The sequence below is a fragment of the Limanda limanda genome, chromosome 3, assembly GCF_963576545.1.
Source record: "Limanda limanda chromosome 3, fLimLim1.1, whole genome shotgun sequence".
NCBI classification, from domain to species: domain Eukaryota; kingdom Metazoa; phylum Chordata; class Actinopteri; order Pleuronectiformes; family Pleuronectidae; genus Limanda; species Limanda limanda.
Window position 1 is genome coordinate 205,001 of NC_083638.1, and position 18,810 is coordinate 223,810.

Genomic DNA, 18,810 nt, shown 5'->3' on the forward strand with positions numbered 1-18,810 from the left:
TGAATTTTCCGTCTCTAAGTAAGTTAGAATGTGTCTCACCGAGCTTTGCATTTAAATCTAGGCTGAATGTTAACCTGTAAAGATGTTAGTTAAGTTAATCTGTCAAGCACCGAATGCATTATATTAATATATTAACAAGCAGTGATCAAATGCAGTATGGCTGCGTCTGTAGAGCTGTGAAAACTAGACACATGTACTATCTCAAAAGATTCACACATTTGTATTTCTGACGGTTGGCTGCAGCTTGGATGTAATGTGATGGACCAGCCTCCAGTTGACCCTCAGTAAGACAGTGACTACGAAAACATGCGTGTATATAAGAAACTAACCACTTACAGTCAGTGTTTGACCTTTCAATAACATAAACAAAGGATAATGACAATCCTGTAGTCAGAGCTCAGCTGTGCACTGGGCCTGGAGCCGGGACTGTTAGGGCTGTAACGATAAGCACAGTCCACGGTTCGGTTCGGACCTCGGTTCTATTTCAGGGGGGTGTTCTTGAAAAGTACTAAAGAACATGTTGGACTTCACTTCACATAAAACGATGTGTGTGTGTGTGTGTGTGTGTGTGTCCCAACGTCCAGAGTTCAATCCGTATATATATATTTATAAAGTCTGTTTCAATCTCCCTCACAAGTCCAACACAGCTCAGCTCAATCCACTTCAAACAACGAAAAACAGAGACAACAAAAAGAATCTGCAGCGGCTTTCACCGCAGATCTTCACCAACAACTCAGGAGAGGAAACAGAAGGAGAAACGTCTGCTTCAATAACAACAGGCTTCATATACACAAGATGTTCAGGCCATCACGGGAAAGTCGATGGTCAAGTTGGTCATAAACCGGCTGGAAGCTCCAGGGAAACTCCATGAGGAATTAACAGTTCACCTGATTCCCCCCCGACTCTGACTGCTGACAACGCACTTCAGTCAAAGTCTCCGACCTCTGCACTCATTGCTCTGGAGACACCAGAGATACCGGAGATACTGGAGACACTGGAGATACTGGAGACACTGGAGATACCAGAGATAACGGAGATACCAGAGATACTAGAGACACTGGAGATACCGGAGATACCAGAGATACTGGAGATACCAGAGATACTAGAGACACTGGAGATACCGGAGATACCAGAGATACTGGAGATACCGGAGATACTAGAGACACTGGAGATACCGGAGATACCGGAGATACTGGAGATACTGGAGACACTGGAGATCCTGGAGACACTGGAGATACTAGAGACACTGGAGATACCGGAGATACTAGAGACACTGGAGATACCGGAGATACCGGAGACACTGGAGATACTAGAGACACTGGAGACACTGGAGATTAGGGTTGCAAAGGGGTGGAAAGTTTCCGGTAAATTTCCGGAAACTTTCCGGAAACTTTCCACGGGAATATTAAGCACGGGAATTTTGAAAAAAAGAAAACTATGCAAATTAAACGCTGAGCAATAAAAACATCATTCAAAACTCTATTTTAAAGATGTATGGAACGTTGAGTTTCAACCCTCCACTGGTCATTCTTCCATCACATGCACAGATAACTCCCAGCATGCTTCACTCTACAGCAGGGCTATTGAGGCCTGCTGTAGAGTGAAGGACTAGTCAGGTAAGTTTCCATGATATTACTGGGGAAATATATTAGCATGCTGATTGAGGATTGTTCATCTGTTCATCTAGACTATTTCCATTCATTTATCCATCAATTGTAAAATATGTTTACAGACGATTCCAATTGTTTGGCTAACTATTTATATCTCTGGCATTGCATTAGTGTTTTTTTACAAACTTGTTTCTCATCTTATTCTACAGAACAATGCCACGTGCACTCTCTCATGTGTGGAGACATTTCACCTCATCCAATGTAGAAGGAAAGGCTGTGTACATTTGCAAATACTGTGCAAAGACCTATGTTAAGAATGAGACAACGATGCAGAAGCATATAGTCAAGTGCCCAAAGTTTCCTCAGGGCTCAAATCAGCCTATGACACAACAAAATGTTTATATTTATGTCTGTATATGACAAGGTAAATACAGTTAGTATAAATTACCCACAACATTTCCAGTTTATTCCCGTTAATTCCCGTATATTCCCATGGAAAGTTTCCAACTTTGAAAATTCCCGGAATTTTGCAACCCTACTGGAGATACTGGAGATACTGGAGATACTAGAGATACTGGAAATACTGGAAATACTGGAGACACTGGAGACACTGGAGACACTGGAGATACTGGAGATACTGGAGATACTGGAGATACTAGAGATACTGGAAATACTGGAAATACTGGAGACACTGGAGACACTGGAGATACTGGAGATACTGGAGATACTGGAGACACTGGTCACTTCTGTGTTGGTTCGGATGACGCCGGGCTGTGATTGGATTAAAGTGAGGAATCATTTGACCGGCGACCGGCTGCACCTGCAGCACGTGGGGAGTTGAGCAGAAAGACGTGTTGCATTTTCCTCTTTGTGTTTCCTGAACCGAACCTGTGGACGTCTGGACCGCGGTTTCCCTTTTGGTTTTGGTTCGAGAATCGTTACAGCTCTAGTGTTTATGTGTACATTATAACACAACACATGAAGAAGAATGTAACAAAAAAGGCTGAAAGCTGGATAAAGAGAAGAAGTAGCCTTGATGTTAGACTGTGAAGGAGCCATGAGTCCTGAAGCTGGGTTAGTAAGAGAGGAACTAGTGATTCATAATTCAGAAATAACAAACGGGAAAGATAAGCGGAAAACTACAAAGAGAAAAAGAGATTAGGAAATGGACCATGTGGGTCTTTGTGCTCCTCTATGTCAGTGCTTCAGAGGAAGGAAGAGATGTTACAACAGGCAGAGGTTTACAGAAGGAAAAAAACCAGAGAAAGAAGAGAACCGCTGGCTTCTGAGAGCGAGGGATGAAGCAGTAAAGATCGACTGAGGGGAAGAGAGAGAGGTCAAGGGTCACCTGTTGAGTTGTGATATTAATCTAAACCCAGGCCGTTTTTCCTCAGTCCATGGCTGCTGTTCCCTTCAAAGACAGACAGAGGAAAAGCAAGACAGATCAATCCACTGGGTGAAAGGAGCGAGCCCTTAGGAAGGAGGAAAAATCTGGAATAAAACATGATGCATTTGTGTTGGCACATGTGAGGACAAGAGAAAGGACATTGGGGAATTGTCATAGTAGAAATAGACAGAGCAAAATACAGTTTTAAATTTGAGGAAAATTAAAAAAAACAAATGACAGAATATAAATGAATAGCAGCGTGAAGAATGAGTGCAGACCAGGAACCTGAGGACCAGTCACCAACGTTCTCTGGTTTCTAATGGGAAGAGAAAACCAGTGCAACCCAACCAGCTCCCTGAGGACTTCAGTGGTCAGAGAAACAACAAGTGGATGTGAAGAGTCCTTGTGAAGTGGCAACAGGGAACAAGTGGAATGTTCTGGACCTTCTGCAGGACAGGGTCTGACTCTCTGACTCGCCCTGGAGAACAAGCTCTGTTTTCTTACACTCGTCTTCTAAATTGACAAAAGGTTCAAAGAAGAACTCAACTGAACTTTTGTATCTATTAGTGAACAGGCTTCCCTGCATGAGGCAGATAAGACGCTAACTGATCCAGCCCCTGTCCTCATGGAGATGAAGATCTGTTGGTCACCACGTGTCAGTCAGGACGCCACTGGATCAGTTCAATGAGTCCAAGGAGGTTCAGGTGATGATTTCACTTCTGTCTCTGTTGCTTTGTGTCGACAGGATTACTCATTAACTCCTGAACCACTTTCCACTTGACTTGGTGAAGGAGGAGAGAAATGAGACAGAACTCATCAGATCTGTTTGACGAGTGTTAACGAGGAGATGGAAGCTGAACAGAATGAAACCACCTCTGTGTTCACTCGTGCTTTAGTTTGACAGAATGTCCTCTTGACTCAAACTAACATAACATATGTAATTTAACCTTAGTGGTCAAAAAAAAAACCTATCCTGTAATAAACTTGGCAAATTAAACCCTTCCAGATATGTTTGGAAAAGCCCAAACACTATGAACATGACTAGTATTTGCTGATTATTAAAGCTTCAAGCCTCCAGTTAGACAACAGGAGCTTCTTTCATGAAATGTGCTTTTTGAGTGCAGTGAAAAACAAAGAGGTTAAACTCAAAGCTTTGGGCAAACTGGTTTTCACATGGCAGCTTTTCATTAGGCTTTTTATTACTTAGTGATCTCACTGATCAGTATCGGACGTTATTCCCTCTAATTAGTTCAGAACTCTAAACGCAGATCAGAGGATCAGATGAGACAAACAGGTCATGAAGTGCAACTCTCAACAGAGATGAGAAGGAATTGAGATGGCTCACTCGAATTTTTTTCAGTAAACACTTTTGTATTCTAACAGTTTTTTCCTGGAGCTGATGATGGAAATAACTAACGAGTGAGGTATCTTGCTTCTTTTCTCATCTCAGTCGTCAATTGAATTCATGATACTTTCTCATTCCTAGACGTTTATAATATTGTTAACATAGTCAAACCAATCAATAAAACTAAGTGAAGTCTTTCAAATTGAGAAGTGATTGCTCAGATCACACTCAGCGATGCACTTTGAGGATCATTTACTGTAAGAACACAAGAAACTCACTGTCTCACACCATTTGCTTCTCTGTGATTGAAAGGACGTGTTTAATCAACAGTTGTTTGTGTTCTGATATCACGAGTCTCTTTGAGAACAGGACGCACATTTCTCCTTCTCTGGTATTAATGCCTTTCTTCATCATCTATCTGTTTGAAAACATCAGAGAGCGTCACACTGTGTGTTCTGCTCATATATTTCACTTATAACACAATCCTGCAGCTGGCTGACAGGGAAACCAACTGATACAGGAGTTTAAAGTGTGGCAGGAACAACGTGACGGTATTAATGGACATTTACTGACTAAATTCTGAGTAGGATTCAGTCCTGTAGGGTTTATGTTCATATAGGGTGATAGGGTTGCAGACAGGGTCGATACTACTTCAAACCATCTGAGATCGGCACCTGAAATCCGGATGGGAACACCCCCTTCATGTTTATATAAAAAAGGAGCCATCAAACAACATATCCAAAAGAAGCAGCGGAAGAAAATGGTACATCTCTCCCCATGGAAGGAAAAACTGCAGAGCAATCTCCAGGGAGCCGGGTCTGAGCTTTCATCCCGAGAGGCTGGTACAGGAATAGCAGGCCGGAGCCGGGTGAGCAGAGGAGGAGAGCGTGGGACTGGACCGGAGCTGTGACCCTGAGGATCTCTAAAGGGACACATCCAGGTCTGATGCATCGTTCACCCCCAGGAACCCAACCCCTTCAAGTGCAGCTCTTCCCAGGCACCAGCACACAGTCATATTCTTTATCCACAATCATTTCCAAGGAAGCACTCTGCCATGGGTGGGCTCTAGAGGACAGATGGTGGATATCCAAATCATGGCCCGACTCACTACAGACGGACAGAAGTTGGGAAATCACTTCTTTTTTTTCTCCAAAGAGAAGAAAAAAAAACAGCTTGACCAAATCTGGAGAAGATGTGTTGTCCGGGCGGCGGCTGAGAACAGTCTGTAGCTCTGCAGATCTGTCACGCCTGACCTTCCATCAGTACTGACCCCATGCGTTTAGGGTTCAACATGAGACGCTTCACCAGAATCCTCTCAATACAAACACACACCATGTAATATGTGTTTGCTTTATGCCCATCCTCAGGTCTGGAGAACGTGAGTGGCTGATCACTGGAGAGAAACGGTTAAAGCGCCTTGTGGCTCTTCTCCAGAGAGCAGTGGCGTTGATGCGCTGCAGATGTGGCTGGCGTTGTAAACACTGAGCGCCGCTCTCCCCTGAGACGGAGGGAATCTGCTTCTCACTGCAACACAACAGCTTATCGCCATTTCCATGGACGGACCTAGAACTGAGTCACTGCTTGCTGATTTTGAACAAGAGGAGAATGTTTTTTAAATACTCTACGGAGCCTCTGTTCTCTGGAAGACTTCAGCTGAAACACAACACTGACCTGCAGCTCATTCTGTTAAACAACATTTACAAGCTACAGTACAAAGACATGAGCAGGAATCAATTTCAATAGCTGGAATGTGATCTTTTCATTGAGGAGCTCAGCTTGAACCAACTGGTCTGAAGAAACATCAATAAGTTCATAAACACCAAACTGCATTAGGGTTTTATCGATTGTAGAAAGATGAAGTTTGTGTCCTATTATTAAACTGGACTGTATTTTTATGTCATAATCAATTAACAATAATCTACAAGACTATGAATCTAACATTTGTATTAGTAGACATGAGATGCTTTAAGCTGCCCCCCCCCCGTCTCTGCCATAACAGTAAAGTTGGCTTCAGTGCGGTGGGGGAAGTGTATCCCTGTCACACACTGTGACAACAATCTGCTGCAGGTTGGAGCAGGAGGCGGAGCCTGGCCTGCAGAGACTTGACAGAGCTGATGCCAGTCGCATATAGAAATATAGAAATCTATGATGGAAGAGTAGAAACTATGAACAAGATGAGCATGACTAGAATAGACATAAATTGTGTGTTATTTTACATCTTCTCTACGATTACACCATGTGCAAGTTCCCACTACAGATAGATTCATCCTGTCAGAGGTTCACTTCCTGTAGACTCACCACGTCAGCACATGGTTTCATGCAGGCTGCTCGATTATGGAAAAAATCAAAATCACGATTAAAATTGGATGAATTGCACAGCCCTAGTTTCACGACAGGAGCTCATATGCTGTGATGCTCAGTGTTTGGTTGAGGAACGAGTCTGAAGCCAGGCTGCTCAAATTAAACATGGAAGTCTGCTTTCAGTGCATGGTGCCACATGGCGCTTCCAGGAACACGCCCACTCTGAGCACACTGACGTCTGGCTGCTCCATGAGGACGCTTCTCAGCCAACCTGTTTCATGCTGTCAACAATGAGAGGGCGTGGGCCCGCTCACTTCAACAGTACAAGCTGTTACAGTACGCTCCACTGAGCCCTGAGAGCGTCTGTGCTGCGGAAGAAGAAGAAGAAGAAGAAGAAGAAGAAGAAGAGACTGGCAGCCGGCCAGAAGCCAGCGTAGCAGGGAGGAGCCTGGCTGAGCCGTTTCATCACAGGACCATAACTCACTCCCTCGTAAACACTGGGGAAAAGCTGTCGACCCAAACACTGACTTCTCTATGAAGGCACAACCAGAGCTGGGAAACAAATCCTGGTCGGCCGTCTGGCATCGTTCAGCAGGTACTAAAACTGAATCTCATCTCAGGGGCGATTCTGCACCACAAGGCCACGGTGCTGTGACAACATCAAATCCCATAACAGCAGGACTACTGCTGTTGGCTCTGACCTTTAGAGCAAAAGGCTATCCGTCAAACACCTTTAGTGAGATGCAGGCTTCCCAGGGCTCACACAGCATCCTGATACTTGAAGCATTTCTGCAGAAACAATGACGGCAGCAGCTCTGACGTCACACGGCCTCAGAGCCTCAGAGCCGGTGCCTTGATAGAAGTAGGTAGAGAGAGAGGTTTGAAACAGGAAGCACGCTGGCAACAGGAAACAGTTCCTGCTGTTAAACAATCTCATTAGAGTAAGAAGAGAAGACACTGAGATGCACGACTCACCTTCTCCAGTTGTTGTCCGGAGGCGGGGACAGGTACACGGCGCCGTAGGGAGAACTCTCCATGTGGCGTTGGTTAAGGAAATGATCAGAACAAATACAGACTCATGACTTTTAGACAAATGTTTTCTCTATCATATTTGAAATCATCACAAAGAAACAAATAGAAGACAAGTAGAAAATAAAAATAAACCAGGCTGGGTTCCAACTAAAGATCAAAGGACTAATGCACAACATAAAAAGGAGGATGAGAGATGAACATATAACAAGAGAGGAAAGTTCTGGAAACACATTCTCATCCAAGCCCTGAAGTGTAAATCTTCCTTTTTCAAACACTTAATGAAACAAAGACATTATTATCTGGTTTAATGCTGAATACTGACGCAGAGTTCCTGACATTGTGTGTGTCTGATCAACAACAACACATTATAGCAGCGATTAGCAGGCGCATGAGGCCTTAGGCAAATATTTATCAGTGGTGAGAGAGATTCACAGACTGAAGACACACCATCACTCATAACACAAAACACAGGATAAGCAAAACCACACATATACAAATTGTGGTGGAAAGGGCAGAAGTGTGGTGCCTGCAGACAGCGAGAGGCAAGCATCCTGTCCGACTGGTTCGCTGAGTCCTTCCACATCCGCCAACAAGCTGCAGTCACAGTGGGATCCAGCCCGTTGTGTGTCTGCGAGCGTTTCTCTACACTACACAAGCAGTGACAGTTAAACTGGGATACAACTCAAACACTCCTGTGTGTTTGAGTCAATCAGCCACCGACCCGGCTTCCTCTGTCATGGCTCTGGGATTGGATGAGAGACAAACATGCTCTGCTCCAAGTCCTCATTTAATCCACTTTCCACAGTTGAAGATGTTCTGTGGTTTGGAGGTTTCCCCAAATAACAGCAATGCCAGAAATGTTTCTTTCAAAGTTTAAATGATTATAAGTTTATCAGCAAACAAAAAAAATATATATTTAAGCTTTATCAAATCTTTACAGCCTCACTTATTTTATATATATATATATAGGTATATGACCACATGATGGTTCTGTCATTTTCCCTGCGTGGATGAGAAGTTTACATATTAAATATTATCTACAAACTGGGAAACTAAAGCACTTCTGCCTGTTTAACCCCCATGACCTCTAACGTCTTCTGGAACATGCATAACTTCTGCAGACAGGATAGAAATATGATTTATCTCCACTTCCTTTCTGGGTGCGGCTGCCTCTTGAGCTCTTGACGTCATTGGGAGTTGTGAGTCTGTGTCGTAGTGACCGTGAAGTGGAACCTTGGTATGGAGGCCCCGCCCACACATGCTCTCGACCAATCCGGAGTCAGTCCAAGCAACTTTTATTTTTTAGTTAATTTTCTATGTAATACTAAGATGAACAGAATGAATGTGTTAAACTAAAAGTACCTGTAAGGAGTGATGTCCTCCTTGTGAAAACTGCTGACAGGACACAAAGTTGAAGTTTTTAAGGGTTGTGGCCTGTGGTTTATTTTAAATCAATTTCCAAGGTTTATTGTACAATAAAATATGTCAGTAAAAACCACAATTTTGATTTCATATTCATATTTTATGTTTTTAAAAAAGTGGTTTCTAACAAGCGGCTAAAAAGAAACTACCAAGGTTATTTGGGGACATTAATCATCAACATTGAACCGTCTTTGACATCAGTGCTGTGGTTCACATTAAGGCTTCATGAAGATTATCTTGTTGAAAACTACGTGTATCAAGAACCATGAAATTGTTTGTTAGAGACTCCACTTTGTGTAATCATCACAATTAGATGTGGAAAAAGCTCACTGGCGTCTTGTTGAGGGAACAAGGGTGATGCTAGAACCCCCCCCCCCCCGCGGCACCAACTCCACCGACAGTCTCCGCAGTGACCTTCACACCATAAAGATAACACCATCGATACACAAGGAACCATACAGTCGGAAATCTTCCAAATACAGATGAACCAACTGCTTCTGTCGTGATAACAGCAGAAACACATGTGCTTCATTACAACTCATATTCACAACAAACAGAAACATTAACACAAAGAGTTTCCTTACGTTTCCTAAGTTAAAAACGATTCTATCAGATGCTCTTTGTGGGCAGATGTCAAAACATTCCTGATAATTACTGTGAAAAAAAAAATGCTAAATTAGTGATGACAAACTGATGAGTCATTTAGGATGAATGCATGTGCTCTGCATGTGGGTGGGGCCTGGTTCAGGCGATCACTCTGTGGCTGGCAGCACTAACCCCAGAGGTCATGTGCCATCGAAGAAGGGAAACAAAACAAATCTGATGCTGCTCCAATAAGCAGTCCATATAAATATAAATATATAAAACTGTCTGTGGTCCCAACCTGCTGAAAGCACCAGGAGCATCCACGCTGACTAACCAGCCTGTTGTTCTCGTCCTGGAACATGTCACCAAGATAAGAGACTAGACTCAGAATCCTTGTGTGTGGACAGTGGACACAGACTTTACATATCACAAGTCGATTCTGATCGTGGTCCTGGTCCAGCCAGACTCCAGCAGCAGTTCATGCTGGGTTGCTTCTAAGTCATGACATCATATGATAAGAGCTCAGGAAGTCTATTCTACTGGAGTGTAGATATATAATATGTATTCCATTGTCTTGTATGTGGCACATTTAAGCATCAGGTCCAATGTGAAATATCCAGTAGACTATCACCTTGTTATATTGTGTTTGCTGCAAAGAGCAATAGGGTTATTAATAATATTAATGATAGTTTAGAACCATAACCAACTCTTGAACAGGTACCCAGTGAAGTTGTGATTACATTCTCCACAACAAGCTGTGTGCTATAACAATAAAGTGCTTCCCTTCTATCAGTGCAGGTTACATACATGTTTCTGTCTGTAGAACACGTTTCACTTTCCCTGTCACACAGTTCTGAGCGTTTTGTTTTGTCCTTGTACGTCGTCCAGTGACCAGTAGGTTCTATGTGCTGGTCTGACATCACACACTAACTCCTCCTGAGTTCCACAGCGACAGCTCGTCTTCACCAGCATCACTTTGTTTGCACCTTATATATTTAATCTCCCATTCTGTCATATAGTGTGTATTTGAACTTCCACTGCACCTTGTGTATTTTCTTTTCTTTCTTAACTTGTATTTTGATATTCCTGGAAGCTATGATGATTTAACTTCCCTCTAAGGATCAATACATTAATATAATCTATCTATATATCTATTTTCTCAATAGAATTGTATTTATCAGCCTCAATATGATATCAACTGTGTTTTAGGAAAAACATGTTTTATTCTAAATGTCAAGAAGAAGTACTACACTACCCACAATCCTCAGGTGTAGTTGTGTTGTCTCAGCTTGCTGTTACCATGGAAATGTTTACCACAGAGAAATCTATTGTCAATTCATGCCGGCTACGATCAGATGGTTCAGTGTCACTACACAATATGCAACACTAGACACAGACACACACGACACACACACACACACGTCTCATTCTGAACAGGTAGAGCTGAGTGGTGAACATCAGGGATCTGCAGGATTCCCAAACAGCTTAAATCTTCTGTCAGGATTCAATGGGTTAGGGTTTGGGATTAACCCTACTCCCAAATCAGGTTGGATTTTCTGAGTTACACAAGGACATCCATATTTTGAAAACTGCTCATCATTCTGCATCTAAATTCAAGCGCTGGCTTGTGCGTCTGAAATTCTTCATGAGATAAATATAAGATACCTATTTTCTGCAAAGACTTATGAAACAGATAAGCACACAAGATTACTGAGTGGTGACAAAATTCATGGTGCTTAGCTGTGCATTGTAAATGGGAGCAGATTATATAACACAATCCGCCCTATGAAATCTTACAAAGCCAGAATCATGTGAAGAGCAATCATGGAAATTTGAGCCAAAACGTGGCAGAAAATAAAAGATTGTTCTGCTCAGTATCAGCTGTGAGGAGACTGTGGAAATGGATTTTAAATTAAAGCGTTTAAAGCTAAAACGCACCTCACTCTGTTATCACCATCATAACCATTCGACCCTTCTCTTCCCCACAGAATCAGATCTGCTGCTACACACACAATCTGAAGGAGGATGATCTCCTGCAGTCAATGTCCATGTGTCTCTGCGTCACATTTCAAATCAAAATAATAAATTCTTTCCACCCTGAGGCTAAAGAACAGCAGCCGCCCCTGGTCAATGTTATCACGCTAAAACAAAATGAGTCATTATGTCAAAGACGTCTATGTATTGTGGTGTCAAGTTAGCTCTACTGAGGTTAGCATGCTAACCAGCTAGACCCGAGCCACTGGATTGGGTAATACTGTTTCCACTCTTTACGCTTTAGATTTTTTCGAAGGCAGGAAACCAGGTTCGGTGGCAAAGACAGAAATAGAACAGTTGACATTGTTGCTGGTGTGTAAAAGAATGATTTCTTAAAACAATATTTCCTGTGGACTGGAAAGTGATCAGCTGTTAATGATTGGCTGTGTTGGTTGGCTATATACTGATAGACTCACACTTTTGTCCGAAGTGACTTACAATTAGTACACTCAACATCTATGAGGGGCTATTTTTTTTTTTAGGGGTTCAGTATCTTGCCAAGGACATGTCGGCATGCAGATGGGAGAGAGTGGGGATTGAACCGCCAACCTTCTTGTTGGAGAACGACCACTCTACCCCCTGGGCCACACCACACCATATCAACACAAACCTCCATGTAAGACAAAAAACACAAGAGTAAACCTGGAATCGACCTTTCATGGTGATGACATCATGACACTTTGTGAGATCTCCACCTTTCAGCACTCATGTATAGAAGGATATCAGCCGTCCGTGCTTGTCGATGGGTCGGCGGTGGGGAGAGTTGATCCGGTTGGGGCCCCTGTGAACCCTCTCGACCAGCCCATGGTGCCGGGTCCCTCTGGTGGAGTCCAGTCCTGAAGGGAAACCCCCCTGAGACAGAGACAGGAGGAGTCGTCTCAAACCAGAGGCATAGGCACTGTAGTTTCCACAGGTCGACAGGAAGAGGAGAACTAAAGCACCGACACTTTGACACAGATCAATAGAAACCTTAGTTGTATATGCAAAAAACTTCTTTAATCTGTAAACAGTCCAACAACACCCACAGACTGAGGGATTTCACTAGTCTTATGAATTAGCACTTTTGGGATCACATCAAATTTGAGGTATGATGATAACAGCCACAGAATTGGGCTACGATGCAAGCCCATGCACCCACTGAGTTTTCAGGTGATCACCTCTGAGGGGAGATGCCAGATGACAAGAGGGGGGTCTACCTTCCAGAGGTGGGGTCTACCTTCCATAGATGGGGTCTACCTTCCATGGGTCTACCTTCCAGAGGTGGGGTCTACCTTCAAGAGGAAGGGGTCTACCTTCCAGAGGTGGGGTCTACCTTCAAGAGGAAGGGGTCTACCTTCAAGAGGAAGGGGTCTACCTTTCAGAGGAAGGGGTCTACCTTCCAGAGGTGGGGTCTACCTTCAAGAGGAAGGGGTCTACCTTCCAGAGATGGGGTTTACCTTCCAGAGGTGGTGTCTACCTTCCAGAGGTGGGGTCTACCTTCCATGGGTCTACCTTCGAGAGGTGGGGTCTACCTTCAAGAGGGGGGGTCTACCTTCCAGAGGAAGGGGTCTACCTTCCAGAGGTGGGGTCTACCTTCAAGAGGAAGGGGTCTACCTTCCAGAGATGGGGTTTACCTTCCAGAGGTGGGGTCTACCTTCCAGAGGTGGGGTCTACCTTCGAGAGGTGGGGTCTACCTTCAAGAGGGGGGGTCTACCTTCCAGAGGAAGGGGTCTACCTTCCAAAGGTTGGGTCTACCTTCAAGAGGAAGGGGTCTACCTTCCAGAGATGGGGTCTACCTTCCATGGGTCTACCTTCGAGAGGTGGGGTCTACCTTCAAGAGGGGGGGTCTACCTTCCAGAGGTGGGTTCTCCCTTCAAGAGGAAGGAGTCTACCTTTCCAGAGGTGGGGTCTACCTTCCAGAGGAAGGGGTCTACCTTCTAGAGGTGGGGTCTACCTTCAAGAAGAAGGGGTCTACCTTCAAGAGGAAGGGGTCTACCTTCCAGAGGTGGGGTCTACCTTCAAGAGGAAGGGGTCTACCTTCCAGAGGTGGGGTCTACCTTCAAGAGGAAGGGGTCTACCTTCCAGAGATGGGGTCTACCTTCCAGAGGTGGGGTCTACCTTCCAGAGATGGGGTCTACCTTCCATGGGTCTACCTTCGAGAGGTGGGGTCTACCTTCAAGAGGGGGGGTCTACCTTCCAGAGGTGGGTTCTCCCTTCAAGAGGAAGGAGTCTACCTTTCCAGAGGTGGGGTCTACCTTCCAGAGGAAGGGGTCTACCTTCCAGAGGTGGGGTCTACCTTCAAGAAGAAGGGGTCTACCTTCAAGAGGAAGGGATCTACCTTCCAGAGGTGGGGTCTACCTTCAAGAGGAAGGGGTCTACCTTCCAGAGGTGGGGTCTACCTTCCAGAGGAAGGGGTCTACCTTCAAGAGGAAGGGGTCTACCTTTCAGAGGTGGGGTCTACCTTCAAGAGGAAGGGGTCTACCTTCCAGAGATGGGGTTTACCTTCCAGAGGTGGGGTCTACCTTCCAGAGGTGGGGTCTACCTTCCATGGGTCTACCTTCGAGAGGTGGGGGTCTACCTTCAAGAGGGGGGGTCTACCTTCCAGAGGAAGGGGTCTACCTTCCAGAGGTGGGGTCTACCTTCAAGAGGAAGGGGTCTACCTTCCAGAGATGGGGTCTACCTTCCAGAGGTGGGGTCTACCTTCCAGAGATGGGGTCTACCTTCCATGGGTCTACCTTCGAGAGGTGGGGTCTACCTTCCAGAGGTGGGTTCTCCCTTCAAGAGGAAGGAGTCTACCTTTCCAGAGGTGGGGTCTACCTTCCAGAGGAAGGGGTCTACCTTCCAGAGGTGGGGTCTACCTTCAAGAAGAAGGGGTCTACCTTCAAGAGGAAGGGGTCTACCTTCCAGAGGTGGGGTCTACCTTTGAGAGGTGGGATCAAACCTTCCAGAGGTGGGGTCTACCTTCAAGAGGAAGGGGTCTACCTTCCAGAGGTGGGGTCTACCTTCAAGAGGAAGGGGTCTACCTTTCCAGAGGTGGGGTCTACCTTCCAGAGGAAGGGGTCTACCTTCCAGAGGTGGGGTCTACCTTCAAGAGGAAGGGGTGCACCAAAAACCATTCACTCCCATGGTCAGTTTAGAGTCTACTATTAACTTAACCCTCAATCTGCATTACTCTCATTCTCAAAAAAAGGCTTTTTACTAGGGCTGCACCTATCGATTATTTTGTATTAATCGATTAATATCATATTAAATTCATCAAAAATAAAATTAAGAAAATGTATCTAAGAATCTTCTCTTAAATACAAACAAATCTGACAGAAAAACAAAGTATGCACTTCAAGGCATTATTCCACAACAAAAACCAGCCCAGTCTGAACTGCTAATCTGTTTTTTACACTCCCATACAACATTTTGAAGGTCTCGACCTTCTATGTAAAGAGACCTGAGAAAATGTATATTATGATTTGGGGCTTTACAAATAAAGTTGAATTGAATATATCATGGAAGACAGTTCAACGTCAACTACTTTCTGACGACGTGGCAGAGCAACAACACAGGCCCCATCTTTGGCTTTATTTCAATAGGGAGTTTGCTGGATTTTAAACCAACTTTGAATTACAATATCCACAGTATATGACAAAGAGCAATGATTCATTTCACACGTGTTTTCTGGACTGAGACAAAACTCAAGCATTTGTTGCCCGATGAAGGTTTTTTTATCACTGGAAGACTTTTGCCAGCTCCCTGGTTGTGTGCTACAATGACAACATGCACTTCCACATTTTATTCTACATTTCTACACCAGTTAGAACAACAGGTAGAGGAACATAATCCAATAGATATAGAAGGAAACTATATGTGCATTATATGAGCGGAGGAAGTACGGCGTATGGAGGAGGAAGAGGCCGAAAGGTGGCACAAGGACATGAGGAGACATTTCCTTCCTGACAATGTTTTACTCTCAGCATTCCAACTGTATCACAGAGTGGATATTTTTCCTTTGTGTAATGTAAGCAGTCAGAGCATATCTGTAAACATATATAAAATGTATATGATCTCAATAAATGATTATGAAGTGTGGCCATTAAGTGGAGGTAAGATCTCGCTCTCTTCGTCTTTTGCTTCTGATACAGTCAACAACAAAGACAATACAGAGTAAAGTCCTCATTTGAATGCTGATCCCGGGGACCTTGCTCACAGACTGCAGGCTTTACATAAAGTAAAAAGTCTGAGTAGATCTCATGAAGTACTCTACATTCATTTGATTGAATTAGGTCTAACGAGTCAAAGAGTCTTTCTCTCCAGTAACAAGGACAGCGTCACCTGGAGCCTGAATCCAGCAGAGACAGGTCCTTGGAGAGCTGACACAGATACAGACTCAGGCCTGTGGAGCAACACTAGGAGATCACAGCTCTGCTTCAGACAAATCTTCTATTTCGCAGATTTTCATCAGAAACTCGTCTGAATTATTTAAGGCTCTCAGGAGGAGCTTGTTTGCACTTCTGAAGGTCCAGTGAAGCATTTGACGGTTCTTCTAGTCAACATTAGAGCTGAATGAGAATAAGACCCTGAATGTTATAGATGTAATCTCAAGGTAAACAGGGTTTTAAAGACAGATATTCAGCTTTAGTTTTACATCAAGCATAATTTAGCTTGAAAGAAATCATCAAAGAACAGTCATATAAAATAAACTCCACTAATTACACCACCAGTTTATCCGTAAGCTCATGTTCAGACTGTGTGAATAAAACACCACCTAGTAAACTGCTTGATTATTTTACTGCAGCAAATTTCTACTATTTACCTCATATTCCTCCTGACAGAGGATCAAATGATGTGATGAATCCTATAAGAGAATATGAGATACTTCTGTAGTGTTTTAGCCTTAACTCAATTAATGTGTTATCTATGAGGGTGCACACACATCTGCCAAGGCAAATGCTATCTCACCATAGTAACTAAAGCAGGAAAACAATCCTGTATCCGTCCGTTTATACGGATGATTCCAAAATGCAGTGAGTTCTTCCTTCGGCCGAGCCCCCCCCCTTCCACCAAATTTCATGGAAATGGATTCAGTAGTTCTGTGTAATCCAGCAACGAATTTCCTTTTTCTTTTCTTGATACCGATTCACATACTTGGACTTTGTGTATTAGTTCATACCGAGGGCCGACCTGATACCAGAGCATTTAAAAAAAATTATCACTCAATCACTTCTTCATCTGCCAGTGCAGTTAACTGCTGTTTTGGAGCAATGACGAAGAAGTGATTTCTGGTTATAGAATACTTTATCTGGGAGAAACATATTTACCAAAAAGACGTGGTATTGGAGCATAGTCGACTGGTATTTTCAGCAGTATGTGTATATTTTGACTGTGATGAGATCTCACCTGAAACTCATTGCTGCTGCTGCCGATCTGATTGACGTTGGGCAGAGAACCTCCGTAGTACTGAACGCGCGGCTGGCACAAACGTAGCTGCTGGATTTTCTGAAACTTCACCTGTCAGTTAACCGTGAAACAAACACAAAACAAACACACAACTGTCAGAGGTCATATTTCCTGGACATGCGGTCTTGTTGTGTTAAGAACACACAGCTTCTTGATGTAAATAAAAACTGGTGCAGGTTCGGGTTTTGCTTTTTTATACCATCGTCATTATTTCTCACTAAAAATGTGACGCTGTTTTACCTCAGGTGTCAGAATCCTTCTCAACCAACTCCAAGCTTTTCCCTTTTGGCTGACACACAGTGGTTCAGACCAGTAAGGGTTATGTGTGAGGGGGACTAATGGGAGATACAAGCGAATCTTAAGCCATTTAAAGACATGAACTCCAGAAGATATCAGCAAAAAGGAGGCAGGACTTTCTGCATAAAAAGGACACAGTGAGTGAATTCCACTGCAGAGATGAAGTGTTCGACACCAGCGTCTGCAACTTTTACTTAAAACTCTCGAATCTCGTCTCCTTTCTGACTTGACGTCTTTGTAGATGTCTTCTTCGTGGACGGAGGGTTGGGTTCCAAAGGTTCCTATACAGCATTTTGATGCCTGAGCTTGGTACTGAAATAGATTCCCTGCTTAAAGGCAACATTACCATTAGAACTCTGTGTGACCACCACATCAGTTACATCAGAACTATTCCTTCAATGAAAGAAGAGAACGACACTGAAGACGTTTCTGCTTCTGACTGCTTCTAATCAACAGATGATTCATTCCATCACCTGCCCTTCTCCAATGAAGCCTCTTCAGATTGTTCAGTGTAACAAACCATACAATGCCCCAGGTTCACTTCTTATGTAAGAGAAATAAACCAGATATGGGCTCTCTGGTATCTGTTGTTCTGCCTCTTCACACACATACACACTACAAATCACAAAACTGTATCTGTGAAAGTCTAAAATATCCCTGAGGGGCCACAGCTTCCATTTATCTATGCTCTTCAAATGATTCTCAGTGTGGACAAACAGAATTTAAATCTTGTTGAGAAATAATGCAACACAAGCTGCTCTTCAAGTACGTTGAGGCCTGTACACCCCAGGGAATCAATGCTCATATTATCGTGGATTGTTCTTGTAGAACAGCATAAATTAATGTGTTTGATTCAAATAAAGCGACATTTGCAGGTTAAGTAACAGAAGTGTTGAGGTCATTCTAGGAACTGGGCAGCTTCTGACCACGACATGCTCCAATGATTTTAAAACAGAGGGCAGCTTGTTCTGCCCAGGGAAGGTGAAACACTGGCTGGGATCAGAAATAGGCAAATCACAGGGGCATTTCTTCCTTAGACTGCTGAAAGGGCAACATTGTACTCTCAAAGGCAGACCTCCCAAATTTCTGTCTTTCATCATTTCAAATCATTAATATCTATGGCCACAAGCCAGAAAAGCAAGAGCAGTTTCGACAAAAAGAGTTTCTAAGAACAAACACCTCTGACAGCCGTGCTTTGGGTATTTTCCCCCCTCTGCACTTTAAAGCAACGATCAGATGAAATGACGTCTTATTAAAAACATCCACCATTCTGAGAAAACACGAGAACCTGATTTAGTGAACATGTGATTTAGTGGAGGTACATTTCTACCTGCAAATGTAAAATGTTGCTTCAATTCTCCGTTTCAGGT

General features: G+C 43.7%; 1 protein-coding gene across 1 annotated transcript in view; it reads right to left on the bottom strand.

Annotated features, from left to right (window-relative positions):
- The window catches only part of crtc3 (CREB regulated transcription coactivator 3), a 41,060-nt gene that overhangs the window by 15,710 nt on the left and 6,540 nt on the right, over positions 1-18,810 (bottom strand). The window contains exons 2-5 of the mRNA XM_061068457.1: positions 17,084-17,194; positions 12,440-12,568; positions 7,619-7,680; positions 2,959-3,021 (exon numbers count right to left, since the gene is read on the bottom strand). Coding sequence (XP_060924440.1) covers positions 2,959-3,021; positions 7,619-7,680; positions 12,440-12,568; positions 17,084-17,194 — 365 coding nt within the window. The remainder of the gene's footprint in view (positions 1-2,958; positions 3,022-7,618; positions 7,681-12,439; positions 12,569-17,083; positions 17,195-18,810) is intronic.